Consider the following 19950-nt stretch of genomic DNA (forward strand, 5'->3'; position numbering starts at 1 on the left):
ATATATATATATATATATATATATATATATAAATACACAAATATGTATCAATAATTTATATACAACTTAAATATAAAGCTCTAGTTACAGTACAAATAAAATCCTAAAAAATAGTTGTTAACAACAATGCCTCTATCATCACTTTAATATGTTTATTCCCTCTTCAATGCCACTATCATCTCTTCAATATCACTATCACCTCTTCTTTATATTGGCTCTCTCATGAGAAAATAAACTTAAAATTATATATATTGTAGTATTAAATTTCAAATAGTTATAATATTTGTTTAAGAAAATAAATATGCATTTAAATGAATTTTAAATAAAACTTACCTCCTGGGTTTTCCTTACGCTTTCTACTGGGTCAAATCATTATATTTCAATCAATGGCTTGTGGGTCACCATCTCTAATTTTCCTGATTTTTACATATTGTTATGTGCATTATGTAGATAGGTTAAATTTGAAATTTCAGACTTCCAAATACAACTGTTCAGAAATTATAGCCTTAAAAACATGACACAGTGGCCCCCCTCGATTTACAAATGGTCAAAACAGACCACTTTAGAGCTGTATAACTTTTTTCTCACTTTCAACAAGTGTCTCATTTTTTCTAGAACTATTTTATGGATAGCTCTCTCTTTAAAAAAGTGGTTTTTATTAACTTGTTTTAAATTAGAAAAAAATTATAAACTGCTCAACTTTGGAAAAAATCTTTAAATTGCTAAAATATGCCAAAATGAAACTAACTGTAGCATTATTCTATTCATCCACAAGTCTGTACAGATAAGTTTTCTGATTAGCTACTACTCTCTGCAATAAATGGGCAAAATATAGGCAGCTTTTTGCAGTTTAGAACTCAAATATATCTAAAAGCAAAATGTCCACTCGCCTAAAAAGTCCAATTTTCAGTCATTTTGAGATGCTTGTAAATTTTTCTAACACTTTGTTTTGATCTAAGATTAAGAGCATATAAGACCATTAGACCCAACTATCTGAGAATGCAAACATTATAAACTTGTCAAATCCACACAAAAATGCTAGCATTTTTAAATAACCCTATTTTTCAATCATCAATAGTTGAATGTGTTACTAGAAACCATTGCCCCTCTAATTTACTAACTGGCCTATGTGAAGGGTGCAAAAAGCCACTACAGATGAGGAGGCTACTTAATAGTGGTTATAACCCTCTCTCAACTCTATAACTCCGAAACACGAACCTTGACAAACAAGGCCGCTGCGCGGAGAAACAAGTTGAGCGCGGTACTACCAGGGACGTGGTGGGGATCGAACTTGGAGCCTCTTGCTTGTAAAGCAAGCGCTTTACCACTACACCACTACCGCATATGCAGTACCAATAAGAATTAGCAGAAATGCAGAATGACGAGTCAGTTAAAACTTTATTTAATATAAAAGGATCGATGGAATAGTTTTTTGAAGAGACCAAAATTAAATATTCAAGCACAACAGAATGTGCAAGAAAACTATTATTACTGTTTCCTTCTTCATATTTAGCTGAATGCGGATTTAGTGCCATAACTGGTTTGCTACTAAAAAAAAAATTGTTTGGATATAACACAAAGGGGAGACCTAAGAATGAAGCTAACAAAATTGGAACTTAATATAAAATCTCTTACCAGCATCAAGCACGAGGATCTCACTAAATTTCATTTATTCTAGACTTGAATACCTGATGTTTTTTTATTTTATTTACTTATATATTGTTTACTATATTTTGTTTGTTTGAATTTTTTTGTTTAATTAATAATTTTTTGTGATTTCTTCCTGCAGTATATCATTTATGCTACTTAAGAAAAATTTATAGTATTAAAAATTATTCATATGTAACATGGGGGGATTTTAAGTTTTTATGAGCTTTGGTGGGGCATGGCACTAAAAAGGTTGGGAAACACTGGTTTAAACTATTTGAAAAGTGTTCATTTAAATCAAAATAATATATTCAAACAACTTTAAATTTACAAATCAAGCTATATCTTTCATGTAAATACTTAATACGAATGCACCTATTTAAAAGCATAAGGATGCTTCTGAAAATTAATTTCTCATGTATATTAAGTTAACAGTATGGTATTTATTTGACATTGCCTATTTATTTTTTAAATGGGGCAACAGGTCTATGTGGTATTATATATATATATATATATATATATATAATACCATCACGTTACCGCCACCATAATTGAGAGTATCTCTCACACAGCCTAATTTGTAGGCTTCTCCGGCTTTACTGTAATAAAAATTTTCAAAAAAATATTTCGACTTGTGTGTAAAAAACCATATTTGAGTAAGAAACACATGAAAAGAAGATTGGAGTTTGCTAACAAGTTCAAAAACATGCCGTTAATCTTCAGGAAAAAAATCCTGTGAGGCGAGGAATCGAAATTTAAGTCATCTGATGGAGCCTAAAATGTTTGGAGAAAAGCCGGAGAGGACTACAAAATAGGCTGTGCGAGAGGAACTCTCAATAATGGTGGCGGTAACGTGATGGTATGGGGTTCAATGGTTTGGAAGGGTATCGGAACACTCCAATTTACTGATACTATATTGGATAAGGTGCAATACAGAAACATATTAAAGTAAAATTTGAAGTCATCTGCTCGAAAACTTCGGCTAGGATCTGGAATTTATATTTCAGCCAGATAATGATCCCATGCATAGTGCCACTAAAACCAAGGAGTGGCTTGCTGAAAATAATGTTGAGGTTATGGAATGGTCCGCACAATACTGGACCTTATTCCCATTGAACATTTGTGGGAAATTTTCGATCAAAATATTGGAGATTGGTCATTCTCCAAAAAGATAACCTCAAAATGGCAATTGTAGAAGCCTGCAAAAAGATTCAACTGGTACAAACAAAATTTTTAGTCTAATCAATGTCTAGACGTCTAGAAGCTGTAATCCAAGCAAAGGGAGGCCCAACAAAGTATTAAAATAGTTGTTTTGTTATATAATAATTAATTTTGAATCAAATAATGTGTTTGGTCGAATATTTTTTTGACAATAAAAAAACAACCTAAGTTCGTTTATTTTAATACTAAAAATTTTGTGATTTATATTTTACATTAAAATAAATAAAATCTATTTAAAAACATGTTGTTTTATTTTTATTAATCTTGAGTTTACCAAAAAAATCTAAATTTATGAAAATACAGCACTTTTTTTTGGAAAGATATTTAAAAAAATATTTGGTCGGATAATTTTTTGAGACACTGTATATTATTTATTTACTAGTCAAGAAGGAAACATCGTAATAGCAGAGCTAATCGAGATGAGTTCTCTTTGTACCGAAGTACTACCCATATGGTGAGTAGGCAGAGCTGGGATTTGAACCTCTAATCCTGCTGCTACGACCAATAATTATTCCAAACTTTTATTTTAACAGCGCTTTAACCAACAGAGCTATCCGGGCTCTAGATACCATGTTTTTTTATAATTTATCGTTTCTTGATCTAGCGTACTAATAAAAATTTAATTATATTTAAGTTTTTCATTCAAATGGTTTGTGGATGTTTTCATTCAGTTTTTTCATTCAAATTGTTTTACAATAAAAAGTTAAACAAAAAAATTTGGTTTAATAAATCGAATTATATTTTTTTAAGTTTAAGAATATGCTTAAATAATTTTCAGAAAAAATTTCTTTAAAAAGAAGTAAAATAATTTATTAATTTTAATTTTAATTTTTTATAATTTAATTTTTATTTTAACTTTTTTAATCACTGGTTTAATATTTGCAATAGAATGTTTCTACTTTTAAAATTATTTTCAAGAAACAAAATATAATTAACTATTCAAAGCGTTAATGATTTAAATAAAACTTCCTCACTTAAACTATGTTCTAAATCTGATATTGTTATTGTAGCTTGATATACTAAGTGTATATCTAGCTGCAGTAACAATATCAGAAACTTTCAACAAGAATGCTCGCTATTCTGGGTATTACAAAATGGGTATTACGAATGCTGCTGAATTAAAATTATACTTATTGAGCGTTAAAATTTTAAAAAAAATTTCCTTTTTTTTTTTTTTTCAATTTCAAAAACCAATCTCAAAATAATTTGAATAAGAGAATTTTAGAAGACTAAAATTCTTTTGTTCAAAAATAAGATTTCTTTTTAAATAAAATTCCTAAAAACAATTTGCATATTTATAGAAAATGTTTAATCTTGATAATGCTTTAAATAAAATTTAAAAAAATGGTATCACGTTTTTTATATTCTATTCAAGATATCTTGTTAAAATAATTTTTAGTTAGAAGCTTATATTATGTGCTAACAACATATAAGATATAGAAACATTTATTGGCTAATTTTTGCGAGTCTTTGAGTATATTAAGTAAATTTAATAGTTGAGTAACTGTAAGTAACAGTAGTAATTAATTAGTTGTTATGATTTAATTTATAAGTAAATTTACTGTGATGTACTTTATCCACTCAGTAAATCAAACTAAATATAACTTTAAAATAATATTGGCTTCCAAGCAGAGATTTAAAGTAACTTAAATTCAAAAGTGTTTTATGTTAAATAAAATCTCCGTGCAAGAGAGCAAAGATTATACTTCTATTCAAAAGATAAATTTAGCGTGGCGTACTTTATGACCGCTAATAAAACTTAGACAAAAACAGTACTTTTAAGAATGGCTAAACAAATGCTAAGTTAAAAAAGTAAAAAAAAAACAAATTGCGAAAATATAAAAATATTTAAAAAAAAAAAACTAATCGCGAAAATGTAAAAAGCAATCACGATTCGCAATCGTAATATGCTTAATTCGAGCACTGTATATATATATATATATATATATATATATATATATATATATATATATATATATATATATATATATATATATATATATATATATATATATATATATTATATATATATATATATATATATATATATATATACATATATATATATATATATATATATATATATATATATATATATATATATATATATATATATATATATATATATATATATATATATATATATATATATATATATATATATATATATAGTATACATACATATATATATACGCATATATATAAAGGTGTTTGCAGTATTTGCGTTCTATAGGCTGTGCCTGTCACCGCACCTGTGATAATATATGTACATATATATAATATTTATATATTTTATATATATAAATATATATAATATAAATAATATAAATATATATTTATATATATGTATATATATGTATATATATATATGTGTATATATATATATAAATATATATATATATATATATATATGTATATATATATATATAGATATATATATATACATATATATATATATATATATATACATATATACATATTTTGATATTATGTTATATAATACAGGCCTTGACAGGAGTAAATGAGTGCAAGAGCAGAGAAAAGCTCTCCTAAAACAAACATGGTGACCCATTCAAGCTGCTTCTCCAAACAGCTTCTAACAAGAATTTTTGGTTAATGCGCGCTATCTGTTTATTCATTTAAAAAGTTGGTTATTAAATACAAAATTTTGGGATTTTACTTGTTACAAGCCCTGGGCATGACAAACCTTTTTTTTTATGAACGCTGATGTTCATATCTTTATTTAATGACGAACGTCTAATTTAAGAGATTTTTTTTTTTTTATTATCTTTGCTTCCAACAAGATTGCAAGCAACCTATTAGAGTTGGAGGTTACTGGAAGAAAAAAGATGAAGGTTGTAGATTATTGCAAGATAATGATTGGCAGACGACTTAATTATATGACTTAATTATATGAATCAGATGACTCATCAAGTATATTACTGTTCATAAATATAGGAAGATTAAATTATTGGGATAACAATTGGCTGAAAAAAATCTTTCTGAATTAAAGTTCACCAGCCACTGTGAGCCCCATACTGTAGCAGAAGTGAGATCCTTTTCAAGCTCAAATGCCCCCTCTAAGCAATCAGAGAGTGTTAGCTTCTTATCATGACAAGAATAAATAGTAGTATCATCAGCGAACAATGCTACCTTAGATGTGAGAATATCTAGAAGATCGTTAATGCAATTTAAAAAGAGTAAAGAGCCAAGAATTGAACCTTGTGGAACCCCTGAAGTTACAGAATATGAAGAAGAGTGCTATCCATCAAGAACAACTTTAATACTATGATTGGAAATAAAAAAAAATCTTAAAGATGTTACTAGATACACCGTACGAAGAAAGCTTATGGAGAAGACCAGCATGCCAAACTTTATTAAAAGCTTTAGAAATGTCAAGAGCGATGACCTTAACCTCTTTACCTTTATCTAATGCACGATAAAACCTATCGGTTATTACTGTTACCAAATCAGCTGTAGAACAAGAAGATTAAAATCCATATTGATGATCAGAGAGTAAGCTATTAGACTCAAGATGAGAAATTAAGTGTTTGTTAATTAAAGATTCAAAAACCTTGCTTATGATAGGAAGAAGACTAATGAGACAGTAGTTAGACGAATCAGATTGCACTCCAGAATTTTTAAAAATTTGGATAACAGTTGCCGCTTTCCAGCAGGCTGCAAAACAAGACTCTAATAAGCACTTGTTAAATAGTTTTGAAAGAATAGACGACAGCTCCGGAGAATACTTCTGCAAGACTATAACAGGTATGTTGTACGGTTCACATGCTGTAAAAGAATCTAAGCAGGAAATCACTTTTGATACAGAAGCTCAAGTGATACATATGTCAAGCAATGGATCAACCTGTTTGACAGCTAAATCAGGTATAATGCAACTAGTGAAATCAGGAGATGATATTGATGAAAAGTTTTTAGTAAACAATTGAGATTTGTCTTTAGGTGAGGTGACAAAGTTTGAACCATACAAGAGAGGTGGAATAATAGATTTGCCTTATTATTGATACTATTAAAGATTCTCCAGAAGTCACGAGAGCCTAATTTTTGTGATGAAATACGAGATTTCATGACATAAGAATTGCGGGCTTTGGCTTTAGATTAACTTTTTTACAAAGGTTCCTAGCAGCAATAAACAGATGTCTGTTTTCTGGAGAATTGTTTTGCTGATGGATATGGAAGTAATGGTTTTGATTGGAAATTGCAGCTGCACAATGTGAGGAAAAGCGTGAAGTAGAGTGAGGCTTGACCTGAAATCGTCGAGAGGGAATAAAAGATTCCATGTCAGCCTGAATCCACAAAATTATGTAAGAAGCTCATTTGTCAGCAGGATGACAAAGATTTCAACCCAAGGGCCACCACGAAGAAAATCATGGAAAAAGTCCTAGTCAGCTTTAAGGTAGTTGTTAGAGGTATGATGATGATGAAGAAGAATTGGTGAAATTGGAGAAACTGAGCACTGACTAGGATCAGAAACAAGACATAAGTCGAGTAGAGAAAGTAAATGATTCACGTTGTCTGGTAAGCCAGTTGTAAAGTCGACTATTTGAGTTAGGGATTGAGAAAGGTAAAAGTTGTGGGCCTTATTACCTGCAGAGTCAATGACACTAGAGCCAAGCTGTTCAGTGTGATGAGCATTAAAGTCACCAACAATAACAATATTGGCTGATGGATAATGAGAAAGGGCTTGGTCAATTCGATCAGAAATAACATCATGAATGGTGCAGTTTTGAGATAAAGGAGAGCAATGTAGAACAAAAGAGAAAGGCGATAGAGTGAGGTGGTGCTAAACGAAAGCTCATAAAAGAATAGTCTGTGGATTCAAACCTAGTTTTCCGACAAATGGGTGAATTCTTACGAGTATAAATGCCCAAGCCAAGCATGTGACTAGTAGATTCTTTACGAATTAAAGAAAGATAGCCATCAACAATAAGATCACAAGATGAGATGGCTGAACTCAAATTAGTCTCACAAAGAGCAAGTGCTTCTGGTGAACTTTGCAAGGGATAAACTCGGCAGATAAAAAGTTTCTTCGAAGACCACAAATATTAGTGAATGATAGGTTTAGAGAACTTGGTGATGACAATGGTTTTTTGTGTTTTATAGTTTTTGATACTTTAGTCATTTCTAAATTTGTTAAAGAACTTGACTCAAAGCATACACCCTACTCAGTGCACTGTTTAATAGCCCAAGCAATTGCCTTATTACTATTAATAAACTCTAAGCCGTAACAAAGGGCTCCAAATGTGGCGTCGACAATGCACACCAAAAGTAGAAACTGAAACAACATCCGTGCGCAACATGGCACTGTTAATACTTTGATATTTTTCAGCTGTTGATGGAATCAGCCTCTCTGAGGGTTCCCACAGAGTTCGGGAAACCTGTCTACCAGCCGGCCTCAGAACCATAAAACTGAGTTTTAGAGCTGTACTCTAATTAGGAGATAATAGAATGAGTTGCCTAGTCATAAAAACAGAGATACAAGCAAAACCTATGCATTGAGTCAAGAAGATCCAGCATTCAGCATCCTAAACCGGAAACAATGTATTAAAAATACATTGTTTCTGGGATATAGGCTGAATTGAATAGGGATGCGAGGCTGGTCAAAAGATGGAATCTGTTTACCCCTTAAGTCTTTGCCTAGGAGGCCTTGTACAAGAACAATGAAAATACTCATCTGCCCAAGATGAGTATTTTTATCAAGGAACCATCTCTAGCCTTTACTCAACCAAGAGCCTAAAAAAGCATATCCTACATGTCAGCAGGATATGAAGCAGATTGTACTGGGTTACATGTTACCAGTAGCAGGAAAACCTGACCTGACATTTATAATTTTTATTCTAGTTAATAAGTTATTAAATACATTAAAGATGCTTGTTGAATGTAATCAATTTTTATTTCATCCAAAATAATTTTTTGTGCATTTGCAAAGTGCGCGCAAATTAATGATAAATAATATTCAATAACTTAACGATTGTAATTGATACTAAATAAAGAATTTTTCTCAATTTAGTTCTCTAAATTTATTTACAAATAATAAAAGATTTTATATTTTCTTATTGTAATAGAATGCAGGCACTTTAAGAATTACTACAATTAAAAATTCCAGAAAAAATTTGAATAATATATTAAATGAATTAATATAAAAAATATATAATTTATCACATGAAATAAAAATTATCATGCAATAATTTAAAGTGTAATTTATATTTTATCAGTAAAATAATTTTATATTTTATTAATATAATTTAGAGTGTCATAATTTTGAGAATTTGAAGAAATTAAAATAAAGGAGTGATAAATAAAATAAAAGTTGTTTTTGACAATTAATATCTTATTAAATACTTAATAAATATATCATATTATTGGGGTTGTTAAAAAATTAATATCTTATTAAATACTTAATAAATATATCATATTATTGGGGTTGTTAAAAAATTAATATCTTATTAAATACTTAATAAATATATCATATTATTGGGGTTGTTAAATGCACAATAAAAAATGAAAACTGCAATAAACATAATAATTCTATATATTCTATTAGATTATAAATATTTCAACAAAACTTTTAAAAGTGTTTTTAATATGCAAATAAACATTACTTTGCTTTAAGAAAAATAAGAAATTTTCAAAAAAATTGCAGTGTTTAGACATGGTTTCTTTTAAATAATTGCATTTTAGTTAAAATTCTGTATGCTTATGTTAACGCATACATTTCTTTGATAGCTTACTTAGTTATTTTACTTAAAAACAACGCTATTGAAGGAAGTAATCATGTTTTAGCATGGTTTCTTTTAAAGTCTTTAAAATGTGTTTTAAATTTTAGTAACTAATTGTTTTTTTATCAAAATAATGTGTTTTTTATAATAGATTAAAAACTATCCATTGCATAATTATTTTGAAAAAAATGGCTGATGTAATGCCTTCATTTTTAAAAACGATAAGCAAATGCCAACAATTGCATATGCAAAAATAAAGAAACGAGGTGTTTGTTTTTCTATTTTTTTTTTACAAATGTTTGCATGTTCTTTGATTCGTCGCGCCCTGCAAGCTTATGTTTGATACATTAACATAACAAGAATACATACATAACAAGTGTCATTTATTGCAGCATGAGAAAAATTCTTTAGATAAACATTGTTTTTATTGCTTAGTGATTAAGTTAAACAACTTAACAACTTCTTGGTTCTTTTAATTATTAAAAGAACCAAGAAGTTGTTAAGAATTGATAATAAAAATGCTAAAAACCTGTTGTGTTTAAAATTGTTTAAACAACAACATAGTGTACAGCAATGTAAAAATTTATCTTGATTACTTCTTTACTTTTTTTGACTTTTAAATTTGAATTCTATATAACTTTTTTGTGTAAATTAAACGCCAAACTGTTTATAATAAAGTGTATATAACTTTTATACAGAATTTATAAGTATAAATATATAGTGCTATATTCATCAAATTTGGCAGGAGTACTAATATGAGGTCTGGGCTTTTTTTGAAGGTATTTTTTTTACTGTTTGGTTGCTATAGATACCTTATTTTGCATAGCAACAAGTTATTTTGGGAGTTGCAGGTTTTTTATTTATGCTATTTTCACTATACTTGTTATGCGTATTTATATGAAGTCAATGATACTTATGAAAGTAGGTTTTTTTTTTATTTGTTATGGATACCTATTTTTGCATAGCAACAACCTTTTTATACTAGTTGTAGTGTTTATTTGTACTGTGTACAGTATATTTGGTACTTATATTTCTTATTGTTTCTATATTTCTTATTTTTTATCAATTGACACACTTGAAAAAACGGTTTGTCCACTACCTGGGCCGTTATGCATGTATCCCTCTCTTACATTACCCAAATTTTCAAAAAACCAGCTAAAGATCAAAATATGAAAATTATTATTTTTATCTTATTTTGTAATAACGTAAACTAAGTCCTATTGCATTTTATTCTTTAAAAAACAAGTTCATAAATTTTCAAGTTACCTACACCAACACAGCTAAACGTCTGCTATTGAAAACATATTTTTTTGTGGTTTTACAAACAATAAAAGTATTTGACCAATTTATTTAATCGAAAGTTTATCAAAAAGTATTTATCATTGGTGATAACTTTATAAAAATTAGGCAATGCTTTTAAGGTAATTATATTGTTTTTTAGTATAGTAACTCTTCTATAAATTCATGTACAAAATATTTATGAAATGTTCAGTCTAGTTTTTATTTTAGAAAATGAAAAAATGTGAATTACACCATTATATAAGAAAAAACAATTTGTGTATTTTATCTAAAGATATCAATAATATTTTAAATGCATATATTGGTGGTAATAGTTTAAAATTGGATCAATTTATTGTGTTGTATAAAAGAAAATGGAATAGATGCAAAAGAAATAATTTTTTTTTGAAAAGAAATTTCGCTCCTGGTTAGATAAAGACTTATATGCAAAAACTAAAAAGTTAAAAAAAGGCGGAAGACCAAAAATCAATTTCAATAAAGCAAATTATAACAAAACAAAAAAGAATAAGCAGTTTAGTAAAAGAAAATACACCAGAAGAATTATTGTTTGCTGCAAGTAAAAAATGTAAAAAAATAGAAAATTTACCAGGCGCAAAAGCATTTTCAGCTGATGAAGCACTTGCTTTAATTTTAGATTGTGGGCTGACTAAAAATGCATATCAACTTATAAGATCTGCAGCAGCAATTAAAGGCCACAATAACTTGTATTCAGCATATAATAATGTTAAAGAATCTAAAAAACAATGCTATCCAGATATAGAAACTTGGGATGTTGACAGTTATTCAGCATCAGTTAATATGCAGAGTCTCTTAAATCATACTGCATTAAGGTTAATCTCTTTACAAAGTAATGTTCTTTCACAAAGTTGCGTATCAAGATTAACTTTAAGATCAAAAGTTGGTTTTGATGGTGCAACAGGTCAGGCAATATACAAACAATTTGCTTCAGATCAAGATGTACACAATCTTAGTATTGAAGGAAGCCTGTTTATTACCTGCTTTGTTCCATTAGAGTTAAGCAGATTTATTGGTACAGAAAAAAAAGTAATCTGGCTTAATCCTCGTCCTTCTTCAACAATGTTTTATTGACCAATAAGGTTTAGATATGTAAAAGAAAGAAATGAAGTCATCAAAGCAGAGGAACAGTTTATTTAAGGTCAAAAACTTGAGTTAACAGTCTTATCAAATGGTTGAACAGTGCAACATATATTATAATTAACCGTGATAGATGGAAAAGTTGCTAATGCACTGTCTGAAAAATCAAGTTCAGCTTAATGTTGCCCAGTGTGTGGAATAACTCCATCCAAGATGAATAACATTGTTGCATGCCAAAAAAAAAATTAACGATTTACAAAATGAACTTAAGTATGGCTTGTCAACATTACATGCCTGGATAAAGTGCATGGAATGCTTTTTACATGTTGCCTACAAATTTGAAATAAAGAAATGGCAAGTATATGGAGTTGTTGAAAAATAGTCTGTAAAAAAAAAGAAGAATGAATTTCAACGCAAATTAATTGAAGAACTTTGTTTGGTTGTTGACATGCCTAAAGCTAATGGCTCTGGCACTAGTAATGATGGCAACACTGCATGCTGTTTCTTTAGGGAATCTGAAAAAGTATCTAACATATTTGGTTTACCAAAAACTATTCTTGGCAACTTCTTTGTGATCCTATGTACATTATCCTGTGGTCTAGATGTTGATGCTGATAAATTCCAAGAGTATTGTTTACAAGTTGCTCGCACGTATGTAAATTTATTTCCATGGTATTATCAGGTAACTAAAAAAGTTTGTGCGGTTTATCCTAATTGCCTATTTCTAAGAAATGTATTAAGAAAACTGGTTGTGGTGGGGGGATGATTTTGCATATAAATTAAAGCTTGTTTTTAGGAGAATCAATCAGTGTGATTCATAAGTTTTATTTGTGCGTTTTAAATTTAAAAATCTTAAGTGGAGTATGGCTAGCCAGTAACAATCCAGTACCGATGACTCCTTAACCAAGCATTCACCAACAAAAGGTTTTACTGTGTGTATGGTGGACTACAGCAGGTATCGTTCACTATGAGTTGCTACCAAGTGGATAAACCATTACTGCTGAGATATACTTAGCCCGATTGGATAGAGTTTCGGTTGCTCTTCACCAAAAACAAGCAGCTTTGGCAAACAGAAAAGGTGTTGTATTCCACCAGGACAACGCCAGACCGCACACTGCAAAAATCACGCGGGAAACTCTAGCACGTTTACATTGGGAGATTCGATCTCACCCTCCGTATTCACCAGACCTTGCGCCAAGCGACTATCACCTGTTTTTGGCCCTGGATAATCATATGAGTAATCAACAGTTTCGAAATAGAAAAGATCTCGAAAATGAGTTGATTCAATTTTTTAGCTACCAAACTCAAGACTTTTATAAAAATGGAATATACCAGCTTGTTTCACGATGGGAGAAAGTTATTCTTCCTGAAGGAGACTATTTTTCAGAATAAACTTTATTAAAACTGTTTTTATGTGTATTTATTTATAGGTCTGCAAAACTGCATGAACTTTTTTGGTTGCCTGATACATGCCAGCAAGTATTCATAAAATTCTTTTTCATGGTCATTCAGTTATAAGAAGAATGTCTCTTCCAATAGGCATGTTATCAGAAGAAGTTCAAGAAGCAACAAACAAACTTTTTTTAAAAAATTGTGAACATTTTAGTTGTAAAATGTTCAGAGTGAAGAATAATCAAGACATACTAATATGACTACTATGTTCATCTGATCCATATATTAGCAGTTTGAGAAAACCAGTATCAAATTCTAATAAAATTCATGAAGCAATTCAACTATTAAAATTGTTAAGCTTTAAACATGTCTAAGTTACATTCTTTATTAGAACAATTTTGTTGTTTTAATTTGAATTATTGTTGGTATAACTACAGTGCAGTGTTTTATAAATTATTTACAATTACAATGTTTTATCTTTGCTTGATTTAGCCCCCCTTGTTTTTTTTCAGCCCACCTAACTTTCTTTACCTTCCTAAGCCACTAGTTTACAATACTTTAATTTATAAATGAAGTTTGTTGTAATATATTAAATTCACAGTTATATTTAACATTCGTGCAAATACAGAGTATTTTATGAAGTTTTTATAAAACTGAATATGACAACAAAAAGCTTGTTGCTATAAAGAATGAAGTATCCATAGCAATCAATAATAAAAAAATATCCCTCGAAGCGGAGACCTTATATTTTTACTAATTCCAAATTTAGTTAGTATAACAATATCGGTTAAATTCTATATTAGTTTTTCTTCAAAAATAGCTGTTCTGGTCTGCTGTGCATTGCACACACACCCCCTCTCTCTCTCTCTCCAAACTTTTTTCCTTATTATTGAACTTTATTATAAAATATAATATAAATTTTTGTAAATATAATATAAAATATTGAAAAAAAAAACCATTCCCCCCTCCCCTAACATAAAAACCTGTGCCACAATTACAGATTTTGCTAAGTATACACCATTAAAATAAATATTGCAGTTGCAGTTGCAAAAAAAATTACATACATTTATTCTTCATAGATATACACAATTTGTAGGCTACATAGTTAAATGTCAGTTGCCTTCATTTAAAAGTTCTAGAACATTTTCAATTAATTTTTCATGAATAGTTGAGTAAAATGAGTATACAGTATAAACTACAGTATGCCAACTTTAATAAATATATCATTTAATTAATATTTGCATCAAACTTTAAATTATTGATGTACTAATGAAGATTTACAAGAATTGTTTAAATTAAATGTTGTAAAAGTAAAATGGATCAGATAAAAAAAAACACATAAAAATTACAATTTTCAACATAAAATCAACAGCGATGCAATTAATGCGCTTCTAAACTTAAACTGTTGTAAAAAAAAGTAAAAAATCAGCATAATATAATTTTAATTTAGTTAGTTAGAGACTTTGCAACAATATACGAAAAAAAAAGTTCTTATATTTTCACATTTTGAAAAACAGTTTTGTCCACTATCTGGCCCACTGTGCCATTCCTTTTAAAAAGCATTACATTTTATTATGAAACAAGTTTATTTTTATTTTTAAAGATGACTGCGTTTTTTATTTTAGTTACAATGATAATTAAGCTTCTGAGAGAAAAAGTTATACTTTTGTGAGAACCTTAAGTTGCTCCCGTTAACCGTTTTAGGGGAGTGTGGGCGAGGCCTGATAATATATATATTGATTTTTTTCTGTTTGTTTGTTATTCTAGAAGCTATAAAATGGAATGGCAACTCGGCTATCGATTGTGATTTCCCTGAACGGGACTTAACTAATGCTATAACAAAGCAAAATGAGTGTAGCGGCAGATGCTCTTCTACACCAGGCTGTACTCATTTTACCTGGAACACCTTAAATGGTGGAACTTGTTGGATGAAACAAGGGGTTGTCTCAAAATCTGATGCTATAGCTAGCGAGAAAGGCATGATGTGTGGAGTAATTATTAAAAGTAACAATATTTAAACATTTAACTTTTTTTTTATAATTTATATTTTTTATGAAATATACAAATATATATATATATATATATATATATATATATATATATATATATCCATCAGTAGGTTAATTAGGAAGGACTTCCTGATTAACCTCTGGACCAATCAATACCAAACTTGGCACAGGCACTAAGTAGGCCTGAGCGGTGGTTTTAACCAGGTTTGGGGCACCAGCTGTGGAGGGAGGGGGCGGAGGGGGTGGAGGTGGAGGGGGCTCAAAAACAAACAAAAATTTTGTGACATAATTAATGGACAACCCATATATATAACGTATATATATATATATATATATATATATATATATATATATATATATATATATATATATATATATATATATATATATATATATATATATATAGAAATATATATAGAAATCTCTCTATATATATAAAAGGCAATGTTTGTATGTTTGGCGTTAGCTATAGGCGTAAGCACCTCTGGGCCAATCAATACCAAACTTGGCACAGGCACTAAGTAAGCCTGAGCGGTGGTTTTTGTCAGGATTGGGCCACCAGCGGCCCCTCCTAACCCTAACCCTGAGAAACCCGCGTGAAGCGCCGTGTAATCCAGCTAGTATATATATATATATATATATATATATATATATATATATATATATATATATATATATATATATATATATATATATATATATATATATTGTTGTTGTATGATTTAGTATTAAAAATACCAAAATCTTGATCATTCTAGAGTGCTCAATATTTAAGAAATATATATTTTTCAAAACAGAGCGTTTTATACTTAAGTTTAGAAAAAACAACTTTTAATGGAACTTAAACAATACAACGATAAAGTATACATTGGGATAATTAAAACTTCTTTTAAGCTACGTTATGCAAACCATCTAAAATCCTTTAACATAAAAAAGTACAAAAACGACACTGAGTTGTCTAAGGAAGTATGGGAATTAAAAGAAAATAAAATCTTCAATAAAATGGAATATTATTAAACGCTGTAAATCATGCAATCCTGCGTCAAAAATTTGTAAGCTTTGTTTAAATGAGAAATTCGAAATATTATTTTAGAAAGGAAACAATCTGCTGAACAAAAGAGGCGAATTAGTTTCTAAATGTAGACACAAAAATAAATTTCTCCTTTCATTATTTGATAGCGGAGATTAGTTTTCCATTACATCTTCTTGTATTATAACAACGATAGGCATTAAACTTTAAGTTCCATTAAAAGTTAATTTTTCTAAATTTAAGTATATATATATATATATATATATATTTATATATATATATATATATATTTATATATATATATATATATATATATATATATATATATATATATATATATATATATATATATATAAATATATATATATATATAAATATATATATATATATATATATATATATATATATATATATATATATATAAATATATATATATATATATATATATAAATATATATATATATATATATATATATATATATATATATATATATATATATATATATATATATATATATATATATATATATATATATATATATAAACAAACTCAAATAAAAAGAATTCAAAAAATATTTTTAAATTTTATTACACAAAAGAGCTATAAATGCTAGAAATGTTGTTAAATAGAACAATTTTGTAAAAGCAAGGTTGCCTTGCATGCCTTTTTCTTCACAAAATTATGTATTACTGTATCAAAGTCTATATGTTTTGGAATGTCAGACTCAATACTTAGCCTAGTCAAGTCGTTAAGGCGATCCTGACTCATGGTAGACCTGAGATAATTTTTAACAAGTTTAAGCTTGCTGAAGCTCCTTTCTGCTGATGATACTGTTGCTAGTGCTGTAAGAAGTATCCTCAAACTGACACTGAGGTTTGGAATGTACTTTCTATTTTGCACTCTGCCAAAGCATTTAATATTTCCAGTTCATCAAAATGTTTTGTCTCAAAATTGGCTTTGTGAATCATTGTTATGTGTTTCATTTCTTGCACAAAGTCTTCTCTGACTATATCTTTAGAATATTTTTTTTTCAAAACAGCTGCTTCATGTATTAATTCCTCCTCTGATAATTTTTGGTAGTTTCATAGAAAGCTGAAGGTTTCAGAAAACTGTTATTAGAAGACTGTAAGTCCTCCAATAACTAATAATTATTCAATACTGCATAAAAAATTTGCTTTTGGAATTGAGATTCCAAGGGAGATTCGCCTGCCTCACTCATTTTATTCACATTTTTATTGTGGAATTGTTTTCTGCTATTGTTCCTAAACAATTTTATTTCTATATCAAGGCTAGATGCAACAAGCTTAGCTTCATTCCACATTGCTTTCCAACTTTCACAAATAGCTACTAATTGTGAAATTAAGCTTTCTATATTTGAAACTTCCATATCTAAAGTCATGATACTGGCTAATGAATGACTTGTTGCACATAACTGACATTTTGATGCAGGTAACGGTACTGATATAACAAATTGCTTCGCGAATCTTATTTCTAGTTTTTGGAGTAAGATTTAGCTGGAGCAAGTCTTCCAAAGCCAGCTTTAATCCTGGAAGGTGAGCTACAAATGGTTTGACATTCTCTATTCAATCTGACCACCTGGTGCCAGATATGCATTGAAGGGAACAACCAAGATAATATTTCCCACCTCTTCGGACTACAACTGAATAATGTGTAATTCGTTTGCATAGTTCGGAAGTAAACTATGGCTTCTGGAATACATTCAGCAGCTTCATTACCACACAAGTTGAGTGTGTGGCAGCCACAATGAGAAAACATAGCAGTAGGACATTGTTTTTTTATTATAGCTTGTGCTCCCTTGTATTTGACTGACATATTTGTTGCATTGTCATAACTTTGAGTCCTACAATCAGTGAGTGGAATAGGATTACTTTCTAACGTTTTTGCAATCATTTGAGCTATAGAACCATTTTTGTCACTACAATCTACAAATTTCAAAAATCCTTCCACAATTTCATATTGATATTCATGGCGAACTAGGTAACGTAAATAAATGTTGTTTGCTCAACATGTGATGAATATGTTGTAGAATCTTCAATTATTGCATAGTACCTTGCAGAATGTCTTTCTTCTAAAATATGCTACTTAAGAAGATCAGAGCATTCTGCAATAAACTCATTTTGGGAATTATTTGATAGGAAATGTATTGGCAGTATTTTGCCCTTTTTTTGTGACTCAGCTACTTATTTCTTTAGAATAGGATCAACTTATTCCTACTTTAGAATAGGGTCGACCACTTATTCCTTTAGAATAGAATGTATTCCTTTAAAATAGGGTCCCAGTTAGAAAGTAACTCTATCAGACCTAATAAGTTTCCATTATTTGAGTCTCCAATGCATTCCAAAGATCCCTAAAAAGCAAGGCTTGGTTCTCTATTTGGTGCCATTTTTCCAATTCCACTTTGATTAATGATTAAAAAAAATTATCAATTTATGCAGATTTGGAAGCAATACTTAGCTTGAAACAGCCCCTGTTCCAAAATAACCATCAAGAAATGCAATATAAAGAAACCTTATGCTTGCTCCATACAAGCCAGTCTCGAGTATGCTGTTCTCCTTTAATGTTTCTAAATTTTAATATACCTTCTAGAAATTTTTGGCTATTATCATCTTTTAGCAATTTTAAAGGAAAGTCAATATGAGCTCTGGTAACAAAATTATTTCTGATTGAGAAGGAAATTATGCTGTGATGAATCCAATGTCAAGTTTTGCACTTGATTGATGAAGTGAATCACTACTTAAGTTAGAATTTTCTGTAGCACCAGGTCCAGCTTCTGAAACAATATCAATATGTCAATCATATTTGTTAAAGGCACTAAGTTTTTTTTTTAAAGAAATATATAAACTAAAGAAAACAAGTAAAAATTTTCATTCATTTTACATTCCCATATTTTAAAAGTTCTTTTTTAAATTTTATTCGATTCAAACCAAACCCTCAGTTAATGTAGCAACACTCCCTTGTAGCAACAAGCTATAAGATAGTCAATTATGACTTTCTTTACCATTATTTATATTTCTTACATATTTCTTTTTCAATCTTTTTTGGCTAATTATATATAATATAAGGATATACATTTTTTATTTTCATATAAAAAGCATTGCACAGTCAAAAACAAGACATATTTATTATCATATTTATATATTATTATATATTATTATATTTATTATCATATTTAAGTCTGTTTATATATTTATTGTTGTAAACTCGATAAAGACTAATACAAGCAATATAAAGGAACACAATATAGATAATATAATTATAATAAGACATTATTGCAATAAAACAATATCACATTTATAAACACTGGTTTTTTATGAATTTTATTTAGAATCATTATCTAAAACGTCTATCATCACTACTGCGATTCTTGTTCCTGTTGTTGCTGTTCTTGTTGTACTTGCTGTTGTTATTGGATTTAGAATCTGTATTAAAAAAAAAGTTCCATTCCAAAATAATAATTTGCATCTCAAGCAATTAGAGTAAGTAAAATTAACAAATTAT

At 28.9% G+C, this 19950-nt stretch overlaps 1 protein-coding gene across 16 annotated transcripts in view; it reads left to right on the forward strand.

Moving 5' to 3' along the window:
- The window catches only part of LOC136072102 (fibroblast growth factor receptor 3-like), a 69183-nt gene that overhangs the window by 42103 nt on the left and 7130 nt on the right, over window positions 1-19950 (forward strand). For all 16 annotated transcript variants that reach the window (XR_010644366.1, XR_010644363.1, XR_010644367.1 and 13 more), the window contains 2 exons: window positions 15159-15395; window positions 19778-19928. Coding sequence is in view for 10 of the 16 variants with exons in the window: in XM_065820403.1 (XP_065676475.1) it covers window positions 15159-15395; window positions 19778-19928 (388 nt within the window). In the remaining 6 variants the exon portion in view is untranslated. The remainder of the gene's footprint in view (window positions 1-15158; window positions 15396-19777; window positions 19929-19950) is intronic.

This window comes from Hydra vulgaris, chromosome 15 (genome assembly GCF_038396675.1).
Source record: "Hydra vulgaris chromosome 15, alternate assembly HydraT2T_AEP".
Classification (NCBI taxonomy): Eukaryota; Metazoa; Cnidaria; class Hydrozoa; order Anthoathecata; family Hydridae; genus Hydra; species Hydra vulgaris.